General features: G+C 39.8%; 2 protein-coding genes across 4 annotated transcripts in view; both read right to left on the reverse strand.

Annotated features, from left to right (window-relative positions):
• Window positions 1-1396: 1396 nt before the first annotated feature.
• Window positions 1397-4581, reverse strand: smim14 (small integral membrane protein 14). Of its 3 annotated transcripts, none has more exons than XM_063220114.1 (5): window positions 4491-4581; window positions 3689-3771; window positions 3083-3131; window positions 2645-2784; window positions 1397-2516 (listed from the first exon to the last, which is right to left on the reverse strand). In XM_063220114.1, the coding sequence occupies exons 2-5, from the start codon at window positions 3767-3769 to the stop codon at window positions 2478-2480; spliced, it is 309 nt and encodes a 102-aa protein (XP_063076184.1). In that variant the 5' UTR covers window positions 3770-3771; window positions 4491-4581; the 3' UTR covers window positions 1397-2477. The 3 variants fall into 3 exon arrangements, with proteins under 3 accessions (XP_063076184.1, XP_063076185.1, XP_063076186.1); XM_063220115.1 differs by having other exon boundaries at window positions 4486-4581; XM_063220116.1 differs by lacking the exon at window positions 4491-4581 and adding an exon at window positions 3996-4479.
• A 1185-nt stretch (window positions 4582-5766) lies between these two features.
• pds5a (PDS5 cohesin associated factor A) overlaps window positions 5767-12082 on the reverse strand; it is a 31888-nt gene continuing 25572 nt past the window's right edge. The window contains exons 26-33 of the mRNA XM_063218289.1: window positions 11500-11614; window positions 11283-11415; window positions 11025-11144; window positions 10421-10483; window positions 10046-10191; window positions 9864-9951; window positions 7596-7888; window positions 5767-7310 (exon numbers count right to left, since the gene is read on the reverse strand). Of these exons, the coding sequence (XP_063074359.1) occupies window positions 7307-7310; window positions 7596-7888; window positions 9864-9951; window positions 10046-10191; window positions 10421-10483; window positions 11025-11144; window positions 11283-11415; window positions 11500-11614 (962 nt within the window). The 3' untranslated portion in view covers window positions 5767-7306. The remainder of the gene's footprint in view (window positions 7311-7595; window positions 7889-9863; window positions 9952-10045; window positions 10192-10420; window positions 10484-11024; window positions 11145-11282; window positions 11416-11499; window positions 11615-12082) is intronic.

Genomic DNA, 12082 nt, shown 5'->3' on the forward strand with positions numbered 1-12082 from the left:
AGTACTTCACTTAAAATGTAAAAAAAATAAAATAATAATAATACTTGGGCTACTTTTCATAAGCTTTCCTCTCGAGAATTCAAGGTTTCTTTTTCTTGAATATCATCCTCCATGACCTCCAGCTCTTCCTTGGTAGGCTACCCGTCACCATCTGGTGGGACAAGTGAAACAATAATGGAAATGCTGTGTGCAATCCTGCATAATCTTTAATTCCTGACTAATTGTTTTATTATTTTGCATACCATTTTATCTTTTATCAGTGTTACAATGCAACCTGTGAGTGCATCACAACGTCTGAAATGACAAAAGCCATTGAGACCAGCATACTCTTTCTCTCTATAGGCCTAGGCCTGTAACTTTTTCCTATCCTCTGGTCAATGCATTGACTTTGGTGTAACATCAAATGTTTCATGAATGCAGTGTAGGCCTACTGTCTAGCCTAGCAGTTTTACGTTGGTGCATACATTTGGTTTGATAGTTTCGCATTTCACATGCATTAACATTCCATAAACAAACACAAATAAACACTGGACACAACAAAACATGTTACCTTTATTGTAATGTGTTGCCCTGGTAGGCCTAAATAAATGGAGTAGTTTTTGAGTGTCGATCGAAACCTCATGTGTCTCACTCACAGCATTTCCTGAAGTGGCAAAGAGGTGCATGTTTGAACTGACTCTGAAAATGTATAGTGCGGCAGGTGTGTCCTTGTGCCCAAATGAAATTAATTATGTGTTTTAAAATTCAAAGTGTGATTATTTTGCATGTACAGATGCACTGAGGATGTTAAAGCCTGATGTAATGGAAATGTGTATGGTACCACCTTAGTGAGTACTAAAAAAAATACAAAGTACTCATAAAGCAACTCAATTTCAAAACTTGAGTAAATGTCATTGGTTTCTTTCCACCCCTGCTTAAATCAATCGGTCAATCAAACAAACAATTGGGCTATAGCACTTAATCATACCCAGTCGTCAATTAGCCAATGCAAATATATTTTCCTTAGTATGTGTTAATGTGTATATCTGCATCTGAAACTTCTTGATTTTTTTTAATTATAATATGCTTGAAAAGAGGAACTAAAACTGACATTATTGTGCCATAGATGTACAGTCATATTTGTTATTTCTTTCAAGAAATCCAGGTTAAAAATAGAGTTGAAGTGCACTTTTATTTTGACCACATATTCTGGCGGCTGTGTTCATAGAACTTCCTCCCCAACACACCCTTACAAATCATGCCCCATAGACCAATCCATAGCAAGCACGTCAGACTGGCATAAAAACCTAGGGGGGCGGGTATTCCATAGTTCATGTGTCTCATAGTTCTCTTCCTCTGGGTTTAAAACATCTTTTTAAAGGCTTCAAAGGGGGAACAAAAGACAAGGACATTTTAATATTTTGAGGAATTTATTCAAGATAAGGAAAAGTGCACAGTGGAAGCCCTTCCTGTGATATGAATACAATATGTTGTCTACATAGCACAGATTTAATTGCAACAATACGCCGACCTGATTTGTAGATCCTACACTACAGTGATTTGATTAATGGTTACATATGATGGAACACCACAGCCATCTAGGATGCCACTGTGACATGAATTTCTAACATGAAATAACTCGCCTCTCTAAGGCCCAAACAGTATTAAAAGAGCAGACTTCTTTCGCGCTCGATTGAAACATTCGGTTGTCTGAGCATCTAGCTTAAGCAGTACATTTTGACCTGACCATGTGACATTTACATTTCACTTGTGACAGTTTTCTGAGCATGAGCATAGCACCTGGATGGTAAGTCATGTTTGGACAAGATTGTCTACAAATGTAACCAATTCATCCAGATTGCATTGAATCCAGTTGTTTAAAATAAGCTAAATGATTCTGTACTTTGGCCACACACACACACACACACACACACACACACACACACACACACACACACACACACACACACACACACACACACACACACACACACACACACACACACACACACACACACACACCTTATTTAGTGGGTTCATGTTTTTTGGTAACTCACAGCATTATTTTGCAGAGAAAAAGACATTATTATATCAATGACTCATAACAAACATGTGCAAATATCAAGTTGATTAGATGGGTAAGAAGAACCCAAAGTAAAAAACAAAACAAAAACATAATCATCCCTGCATGACCTGAAAGGCATCATGTAACAAAACCTGTAAGTTGTGTATTAATATCAAAAAAGGAATGTAAAGATTTATCTGTATAACTTGTTCAGTTCCTGTGTTTCTCTAAATTTCTCAGTAGAAGTTGAAATGATCTAGAATCTATGGTCGTTTGCAGTGCTGAATAAGAAAGTCTTAAAGCTACAGTAGCTAAGTATGATTTAAGGCCATAAAGCTAACCATTAGAACAAGTCAGTTGACAGCGGCTTGAAGTCACAGGTCACAGCACAGGTCCTTGGCCAGTGGTAGAACTCCTGTAACCATAGCACTGGTTAATCTACTGGAGGTGCAGGTGGCCCCCTGCTGTCCGTCTACAGGGAGGGAGAAGCAATACAGAAAAAAACATGGTATTCTTATTTGAGTCCAGGTAAAATAGCAGGTACGAACAAAGTACCCGGATGGCCGGTTATACGTATTGTTGTGTAACTTTGTGACATACATTGTGAGGGCCACAATTGGCGGCAGGCCCACCCCTCACACTCTGAGGACGTAACAGGAAGAGGATCACTGCCAATGCAATCCATCCCATCAGGATCATTGGCACAGTGAAATCTTCAGCAGAAGTGCCAGGACCAGGAACTAATAACAAGAAAATGAAATTCACAGAGATTACAATAATTAACCAACTCTTGAACACAGAAAACAACAGCACAAATAGCATATGAACATGGATATAATTACTGACTAGGCCTGGAGTGCCAATGCTATGTTAAAACAGTCATATAATGTAGAATATTTTGTATATATCAAAGTATGGCAGTCTATGTGAAAAGTTTTACTTCTATGTGCATATTTTGTATATATCCAAGTATGGCAGTCTATGTGAAAAGTTTTACTTCGATGTGCAACTACCCTTCGGTAGTGTTAAAGGACATACTCTCCTGTAGACATTCTGTGTCTGTACAATAGGACTGGGACTGCCGCAGCTGCAAAACATTGCAAATAACCAAGCATCTTCATTGCACCAGGAAACATGTCATGACATATATTAAAGTAAAAATTTGTAATGCATCATCAAGTATCACGTTTTATTCATATCTAACAACTAAATGCTCGTTATGTGTAATGCATGGACAGTATGGAGGTTGCGTAGAGATAAATGGAAATAAGTTGATGGAAGTATGTATTAATTATAACATAACTAGTCAAAGGAATGGAAAGGTTCAGAGTGTAATAGCTTATAGTCTATTTCCAGAAGGCATGACTGTCCACTCACAACTCTAAACTTTTTCAAATATGTTAAACCATCATTATTTTGAAGTATGCATTGTGGCTGGGAAATTTACACTTTTCATACAGATTCGGCTGAAAAAACAATTCTGAACAGAGCATTAATATTATTTAATACTCTGAAAATAGTAAGTTGTGAATGACAAGTTGGAAATACACTACTACAATTACACACTGGTCCTTTAAGGGAGGTCCAGGTACAACAGATAATGTGAAGTGAATCAAGCCCTTTTTAGCATCTAAAAAAACTCACCAAGGCAATCAGTCTCCTCATGGCATGATCATGAGAGCAGATGCATTCACATGGGTCAAATCCACCCTCTTCCTCTGCCATTTCTTTTCAAACAGACACAAGCATTTCAGAACAGAGTGGGTGTCTGTTATCGCACTATGTCTTCAGACATGTTGCAAAAAAGCTTCCATCAGGGGGAAAACAATTAGGCAGATTTTATGCACAGTGTGATAACATCACCCTGCCCACATACTATGTCTGTAAGGCTGTGTAAAAAGTGCCAAATTCAACGCAATGGCAAGATGATGAGAACAGTCCCTGAGCTTACGTGTTAAGCCAAAGGAAAGAGAACTCGTCGCCAACAAGGATGCCAACCCGGATGTTCATTACAATTTGTAAATAAACTGGGAAGGTACGCCTCTACCCTTGTACTCTGCACAAACCTAGTGGCAACGAGCAAAATAAATAGTCACTCTGGATACATGAATTAAAAAAGGCTACGGACTCCAGGGCAAAAACATTCTAGACAGGGATCAGGGATTCAAACACAAGGGCACAAGTGCACATCGTTGAAAACGCCAAGTGCAACAAAAGCGGCAAGAAACAATAACTTTCTGCATGAATAATAGCAGAATGACAGCTTATTACCAAAGTTCTTCTCTGTTATTACATATATGAGCAGTTCATGCAACACAGGGGAGGGTTTAAAAATGTAAGTTGCAGACAATTTCAACTGGCTATTGCCCACAAAATAGAACAGTCAACTAATCTACTACATAGCACCCAAAACAAAGCCTTCAATCAAATGGAGCTCATACTTGACCTGGGAGATGTTCTTCAATGGAAAATATCACAATTTACTACGAAAGTCACCACACTCAAGCAACAGCTGATTCCGGTTGTTTGGTGTGCGTGCGCGTCTGCAACACCAACAGATCACGCGAGAGTTGTAGTAGACCGGTCAAGCCAGTTTTCCTTCCATTTGAGCTGATGCCCCCTTTGTTCAGTTGGCTAGAGATGACCCAAATAGAAGAGCCCATTGTAGGCTCCTTTTGGAAATATAACCATTTCAATGGACTTGGCTGGTGGCGAGTGCGACTTAGTGCGCCAAACTTTGCTTTTCCCCATCGAGTCCCAGTTTGTTTTCTCTCTCAATCCCCCCCTCTCTCTCACACACACACACATTTTTTTTTTGAGGATCAAAAAAAAAAAAAAAAAAACCCTCAACAAATATTGCCCTCTTATATTGGTACAAAATCTTGAAACTAATATGCCAATTTAATCAGCACTCAGTGACTACCCTACCTTTATTTTTGTGTTTTTGTAGTTCAGGAAGACACTCCCACATACAGTAATGACGAATCATAAAAAAACATATCGGGATAGCACGCTACATATGGACTCTTCTATTCTGGCATCGAAGATCAGCCTGAGCACACTGTGTTCTTGCCAATTGGCCTTCAACGGGGCTGATGCTCCAGGTCTGACCATCTGAGCTCTCAAGATATCAGAAGCAATAAGAGTAAACATACCACATTCCTGTGGCACAGACAACCCAAAACTCAGTGTATGGTCAACCATTTGTTTGTCATCTACAAGTGCAGCTGGAAAACTACTCAAATGTAACACCCCTGAATTGTGATCAAAATGAGGTGATCACAAGCCATCAGACAAAGCAGCAAAGAGGCAAACCCGGACCCATCCTTCATGATTACAGAACAAACATTTTTGTTTGATGTCCACCGTAGATTGTGAAAGATGGAAATGATGACAACCAGATGCGTGTCAGATACTTTGTAGGCCTACTAAGCAGATATTCTGGTGAATACATATCTTCACGTTAGTATGTAACAGGAGCATGGTGGGAGGGCTTGTGTAATTGATTGCAGATGAATGTTGGAGTGAATGATGTTGTGAAGGAAGGGTGTCTGAAAACAAACCCACCAAATACTGTGGAAGCTCCAGGTAACAGCTATGACCTCTTCACCACTTGAGATTGTCAGACCCTTTCATGCCAAAGCCATGACTACCAAAACTATAACTATAATTGTTCACACACAGGCCCTTCTTACACTTAACAGACAAAGACAACAAATGAGTCATATGAGCATGATTATTTATTGTGAAAATGAAAATGTAACGTTTCTTTGATTAAAATATGAAAACAAACCGTTAAGTACTTTCTTGAGTTTGCTTGGAGAATGGTTTGATTGAATGGTGTGGAGACTTAAGTTAGCCAGTGAAATTAAACTGAAATGAGCAGTTTCTCAGTAGGTCACTGAAATCAGGACAACTCTCAACTCTATAAGCATTTATTTCCCGTCAATAAAACTCCCGACAAATTAAATATTCCAATTGTGGACATCTAAAAAAAAGATATCAGAACCAAAAATAACAATGATTGCTACCTAAATTTAAGACTTGGGACAAAAAAGGAGAAAACAATTTCTGACTTCCAGAAAAAATAAAGAAATGAAATACAGTATTCCAATTGTGCATATGCACATCTACAAAAAGGAAATAATGGATGCCATAAAAATGTCTGTTATCTAAAACTGAAGACAATAAAAACAAAAATGGAATAGACCATTTCCAACATACATGTCAAAATAGTTCATTATTTAAAAAAATCCTCAAATTAAATATTCCAATTGTGCAAGAAAAAGTGGGAACCATGGATGCAATACAAATGGTTTCTATCTAAACTTATAAACCAAAATTGACTCGTCAATGTAAAAACCTTTAAGATTTCATCATCTCCAATATAATGAGCTGATAGATACCCATGGTTTCAGTATTAAAAGTGGTCAAAAAAGGGAAAATTTATAGACTGATGGGAGAAGAATTTTCATTCACATGACAAATTCTGTCCATGATGTATTTCTCTTCCCCACTCTAAGTACAACAACCTAGAGAAGTTTAGGCCACTCACATTGAGACCCTGTTTACACATACCGGGGTATTTTAAAAACGGAGACCTTTCCCTTCGTATGTGCCTTTTGTTTACACATACTGACATTATTCCTCTGAAAACGATTCTTTCTAAAAACTCCGGCAAAAGTGGAGATTTTTGAGAACTCCAGTTTCATGTTCACATGTAAACAGAGAAAAACAAAAACTTGAATGGCTCTGTCCTTCCCTTGATGCTGCTGCACACAGGCTAAAGGTATTCATGATGCCTCAGGATGGCATACTTGTGTGGAATCACCAATGGTGTGTGAACGAAAATATTTTGGAAAATGGAGGGAAGAAAATGGCCGTTTATCAAAATATTATATGTAAACAGGGTGTGATACTAAGCTTACCTCAGCCCACACATGCACTCGAGTGATACAGCAATCTGGGACAGAGAAAAGGCAGTACAGAGTGGAAAATCTGCATCATTTCATTTGCAGGCGTTCTCAGTTTAAAACTGTCCAAGTTCCAAAACAGACAACTAAAAAACAAAACAACACACGTTCATCATAAACTCATAATGGGCAGCATGGCTGAGAGTGTCAGAGTGTGTGTGTGTGTGTGTGTGTGTGTGAGAGAGAGAGACAGGCAGAGAGACAGATGGGCATTTTGCATGAGAAGAGCTGGAGGCTGTGGGAAGGCAGGTAATTTCTGTACAGGTAGAACTTCCACATGGCCTCTTCTTTACCTGAGAAGGAAAGAGAAGATTAAATCACTTAAGGATCAAGAGGCATACAGTATGTTTAGATTTACTGTATGTGATTAGCAATTCAACAAATAGAGGATTGTACAAAATTAGAAACTGTTTACAAGTATATGTATATTTTTGAAAATGCATGGGTCTTTATTTTTATCCACACATTTATACATAACAGATTTTTGAAAATCTTTCTGTTTTAAAACACCTAAATACTTGTAATTGGCTTTTTAAATCTAATATCAACAACACACATTCAACCCCAGTCCAGCTCACCTCTGTAGGTCTATCTGTCGCTGTGGTCCAGCCTTCTTGGCCTCATCTGGTTTTGGTATCTTCCCATTGTTTGGCTCATTAGCTGCCGTGGATGTGTTATCTTGCGCTGGTGCTGCCCTCTTCCTCCCCCGGCCTCTGCCCCCTCCAGTAGCCTGTGTCCCTGTCGTTTTCTCAGGTGTCGTAGCTGGAGAGCCAGGTGAGTTCTTAGGCGGTCGCCCCCGGCCGCGCTTCTGCCAGACTGACGGTGCTGCGGGGACGTTGGCGGAGGCGTTGTTCTCTGTCTGGGGATCCTCCTGTGGCAGATTATGCACGTAAATCGACCGATGCACAACAACATTTGCTATGTTTACATGAGACATTTAATTTGGAATTAACTCACTTTAATTCTAAATTAAGCTTAATTCCGCTTTGAAAACGTCATGTAAACACAATTAAAAAACGAATGAAATAAAGTTCAAAGTTAACTCGAAGGAACTATTTAATTCTGAGTTATTAATTCGGAATTAAAAACGTCATGTAAACGTAGCCATTGTTGGATTGTGCATTGTTGCACAATATATGTGTGGGGCCCTGACGTATGATTGCCTGCCCATCATATTCGAAGGTGTGTTGCTCTTATGACCATCCAAAGCCCCATGGCCCTGGTGTGGTTGCTGTATGAATAGAAGCCCCACTGGAAGAATGTGCGAGAGCCTCTCTGACTACCTCTACATTTCCTTGCTCAGATTTCACTGCACCTGACTGGGTTCTCCGACCTGACACATTCTCAACCAGTGGAAGGTGTAATGTAACAAAACAAAATATAAATAAACATGCACAACATGAACAACAGTATGTGTACACAATATTTATGGTGATGCATTATAGTCCATGTTTTGGGATAATACCGAAATAATCATAACTTCATACAATTCAGAGTGAAAGATGAAGTAACATTATCAAATGAACAGTGTAAGTTGCATCTGAATAACACAGTGACAGAGAGCCATTCATTGCATGACCCCTGAAGGCGGTTGGGCCAGGTATTGCAATGAGAGTGTGTGGTGCCCCCTGCTGACAACCTAAAACACTACACACACCTCGTGTCGACCAGGGGGCCAGGTTGCCATCCCTGATTGCTCTTGCCGTTTATTAGGGCTGGGTTCAAAAGATCGGATCACGATCCAATATCGATTCATGTTCTATCGATTGAAGTGTGATATCGATTCACAACTTCGTGGATCAATCTTTTGCATATGATTATAGGCATTATTTTCTCAAGCACATCCTGTAGCTCTCTTCCACATTCACGTAGGCTACCATGGTATTTTATGTTTTTGTGGGCATCAAAGGCTGGGATATTAAGGTTTTTATAGCCGGTCTTAGAATTCTAGGCATAAATGGGTTGAAGTAACAACCTACCAATACAGAAGATCGATATAGCATTGAATCTGATCGGATTGTGAATCTAATTGGATCGTGACCTTCTGGATCGGAATCGAATCGATCCAGGAAATTTGGATCGATTCCTAGCCCTACCGTTGATGTATGGTTTTGTGTTTAAACGTAGTGGAAAAGTAGCAACGAAAAACTATGGTGCAGTATACTGATTTGAGTCATTGACAGGAAAAAGATTCTCACCACAACTTGCACAGTCTGAAACCCAAACTTGCAAACAATGGGACTGACAACTTGCTTTAATAAGAACCTTCACAGATTAACTGAACACACAATCAGCCACATGCATCTCTTGACCACCAAGGAGCCAAGTGTGACTGATTACAACATCACTACGGTAAGTTCCTCCATTTCACCAATACAAACAAGCAAAGATAATCAAAGCAAAGACGAGCAAAGATGGCCCATCCAACTTCACTAGCAAGAACATCACTTTGTCAGTAATTAACCATCATACTGATAGTCTTTTTCAATGTGAAAACTATTCTCTTGATCTGTTGGAATCATCTCATGAAATTAATCCTCTGCATTTAACACTACTTCCGGTTGTTAAATGCTGCTGAATATGTAAAGCAGTGGGCAAGCAGCCATGCAGTTGTTTGGGATCAGAAGGGGTTTGTGAGTGTGTGTGTGTGTGTACACGTGCATGCATATGTGCTCCAATTTGCGTCCAGTGGCTTTCTACAGGGCACCTTCATCATGGGCTATGGTGGATTTACACGGTCACGTATGGTCCTCACTAAAACTGTTTTAAAACTTTGTCCACAAGATGTTCCTCATTAATATGAAAAAGAAAAAAGAAGAAACTGAAAAGACAGTTCTCCTGTTTACCTTCTTCTTGGCTTCTTTCGAGATGATCACAGGGGGATTTTCTTCATTTTCTCTTGCTTCAGTCACAGATGCAACAGCCACTGTGTCCCTGTATAGCAAAAATGTGGAAACAGAGCCATCAGATCTGCAAAGATGATGGACAGTGTTGAACCATTCATGAAGGACTGTTCGCTTCAGTTTACCTGTTCTTATTTGAGGCGGGCGTGATCGGCGGTGTGCTGGAGCTGTTGTTGTTTCCAGATTCTGTTGGGGTGATTTTGGTGTATGGCCGCCGCCCAGGTACGGTTAAAGGCTTATTAACGGCACCGAGAACTGGGACAGCCTTCGCCTGCAAAACAAGACATGAGTACACAGATGAGTAACACACTCGTGCAGAAATCAACAGCTTTTTGCCATTACTGTGAAAAGCAAGACAGGAAAAAAAGAGGCGAGAGGGTTCGGATATGGCACAGGCAGGACTCGAACCTCAGGCAACATGTGCATAGAAGTCTATGGGTGGGTGCCTTAGTGCTCTGCGCCATAGTAACCGCAATAGTCTCAACAAATATTGTACCCACCTTCCCTGTGAGAAGAACCGTCCTGGCTTCAGAAGAGAGGTAGTCCTTATCATTGACAAATTCCTACAGAGACAGAGAGAGACAGAGAAATAAGAACTAATACAACAGTTACCTGAATACAATTAGCAAATGCTGAAGACCAGCTGAGTCTTGATGGCTTTTATTATGCTGCATGTACACATTCTATACTAACTCCAAACAATAAGTTGTAGGGGAAGATTATTCATTATCATTAATTCATTATTTGGTAACACTTTACTTGACGCCGGCGTCATCCGCATGACATGACAGTGCCATTATAGTGTCAAAACATTGTCATGAAACAGTCATGGACGATTCATAAACATGATGTTAGTCAAACGTTTTACGTTCATGAAAAGTTGACATTGTTTGGACTGTCTTTACCATAACGGAATGTAACTTAGTGACAACAGTAATAAAATGTTATTACATTAAAAATGTTTATGGCACAGGCATGACTACATTACCAAACTATTATGTCATCCGTACGACGCCGGGGTCAAGTTAAGTATGGTGAACAACAATTGACAAAACAATTGACAAAAAGCACAAACAAACCATGCTGAGGATGGAAGAGCTATACCTTGTCTGGTGCCGTGAAAAATTTGGTTGGAAGGATCGGGTCTTTGGGACAATCCAGATGGCAGGAGGTGCTCTTGTTCACAATAACAAACAGTGCCACATCAACCACAATGTACAGCTTCTGTAAAAAACAATAAAACACACCTTTATTATAGTTTCACTCGTTTCCATTAACTAGCAACGCTGTCAAAACAAATATCAGACAACCATTTGAGTGTGGGAGTAAGTAAATGAAAGACGATGAGAAATGACGAATGACCTCGTTGGTTTTGGGGTCATCCGGAGCTTGGGCATCCTTCGTCTGTTTGATGTTCTCCACCATCTTCCTCAGGAAGGCGTGGCTGTTGTTCTCATTCTTCACCATCAGCACCTCCAGCATGAACCACAAGCACCTACACAAACATTTTAGTAAGCCAATTGTCTTGTACACATTAATCACATGCATGTCTTTCATATGGACTTTCAAATAAGCTTACTCCTTGATGACTAAGAGCTGCTCGAAGTCCTGTGGTTTGGTGAAGTCAGGGTCATGCGCCAGCAGATGGATCATGTAAGGAACCACATACTCTGGGAAGATTTGGGGAATCTTGTCTAGAGGGAAGATAGAAATAAGCATGTCACCTCTGAGGTCAAACCTTATGGTTCTTCTTGTTCCCTGCGCCAAACTTTTCAACTCTATCCAATAGTGAGTGCGTTTATATGCAGTTCAGTATCCCGAATATGAGGCTTTTCCCGTTTATGAGCAAATTTGGGATGATGTGTTTATATGCGTACAGAGTGTTATATCCCAGTCTAACATTCTTGACGGTTATAGAATTCTCTTCAAATGTGTGTAGCCTGGATACCAGCAACAACATTCTATGGGAAGCCTTGGTATCTGGGATAAAATGTTTCCATGCATCAATATCCCGGTTTCTTTCGGAATACTCCACCTAGCATATCCCGATTTCGCAAAGTCCAGAGTTAGGGCGTATCCGGGATACTTAAGTCGGGAAATGGTGTTTATATGCTCAAACGCAAATTCATGACACTTAATATCTCGATCATATTCAGGAAACT

This window comes from Engraulis encrasicolus, chromosome 16 (genome assembly GCF_034702125.1).
Source record: "Engraulis encrasicolus isolate BLACKSEA-1 chromosome 16, IST_EnEncr_1.0, whole genome shotgun sequence".
Lineage (NCBI taxonomy): Eukaryota > Metazoa > Chordata > Actinopteri > Clupeiformes > Engraulidae > Engraulis > Engraulis encrasicolus.

Bases quoted from the DNA above. Each gene is read 5' to 3' on its own strand.
- smim14 (XM_063220114.1), bottom strand. From the start codon at position 3,769: ATGGCAGAGGAAGAGGGTGGATTTGACCCATGTGAATGCATCTGCTCT. The intron at 2,785-3,082 runs GTATGTCCTTTA...TCTTGTTATTAG, and splicing joins CACAGAATGTCTACAGGAGA to TTCCTGGTCCTGGCACTTCT. The intron at 2,517-2,644 runs GTATGTCACAAA...CCCTCCCTGTAG, and splicing joins CCAATTGTGGCCCTCACAAT to ACGGACAGCAGGGGGCCACC.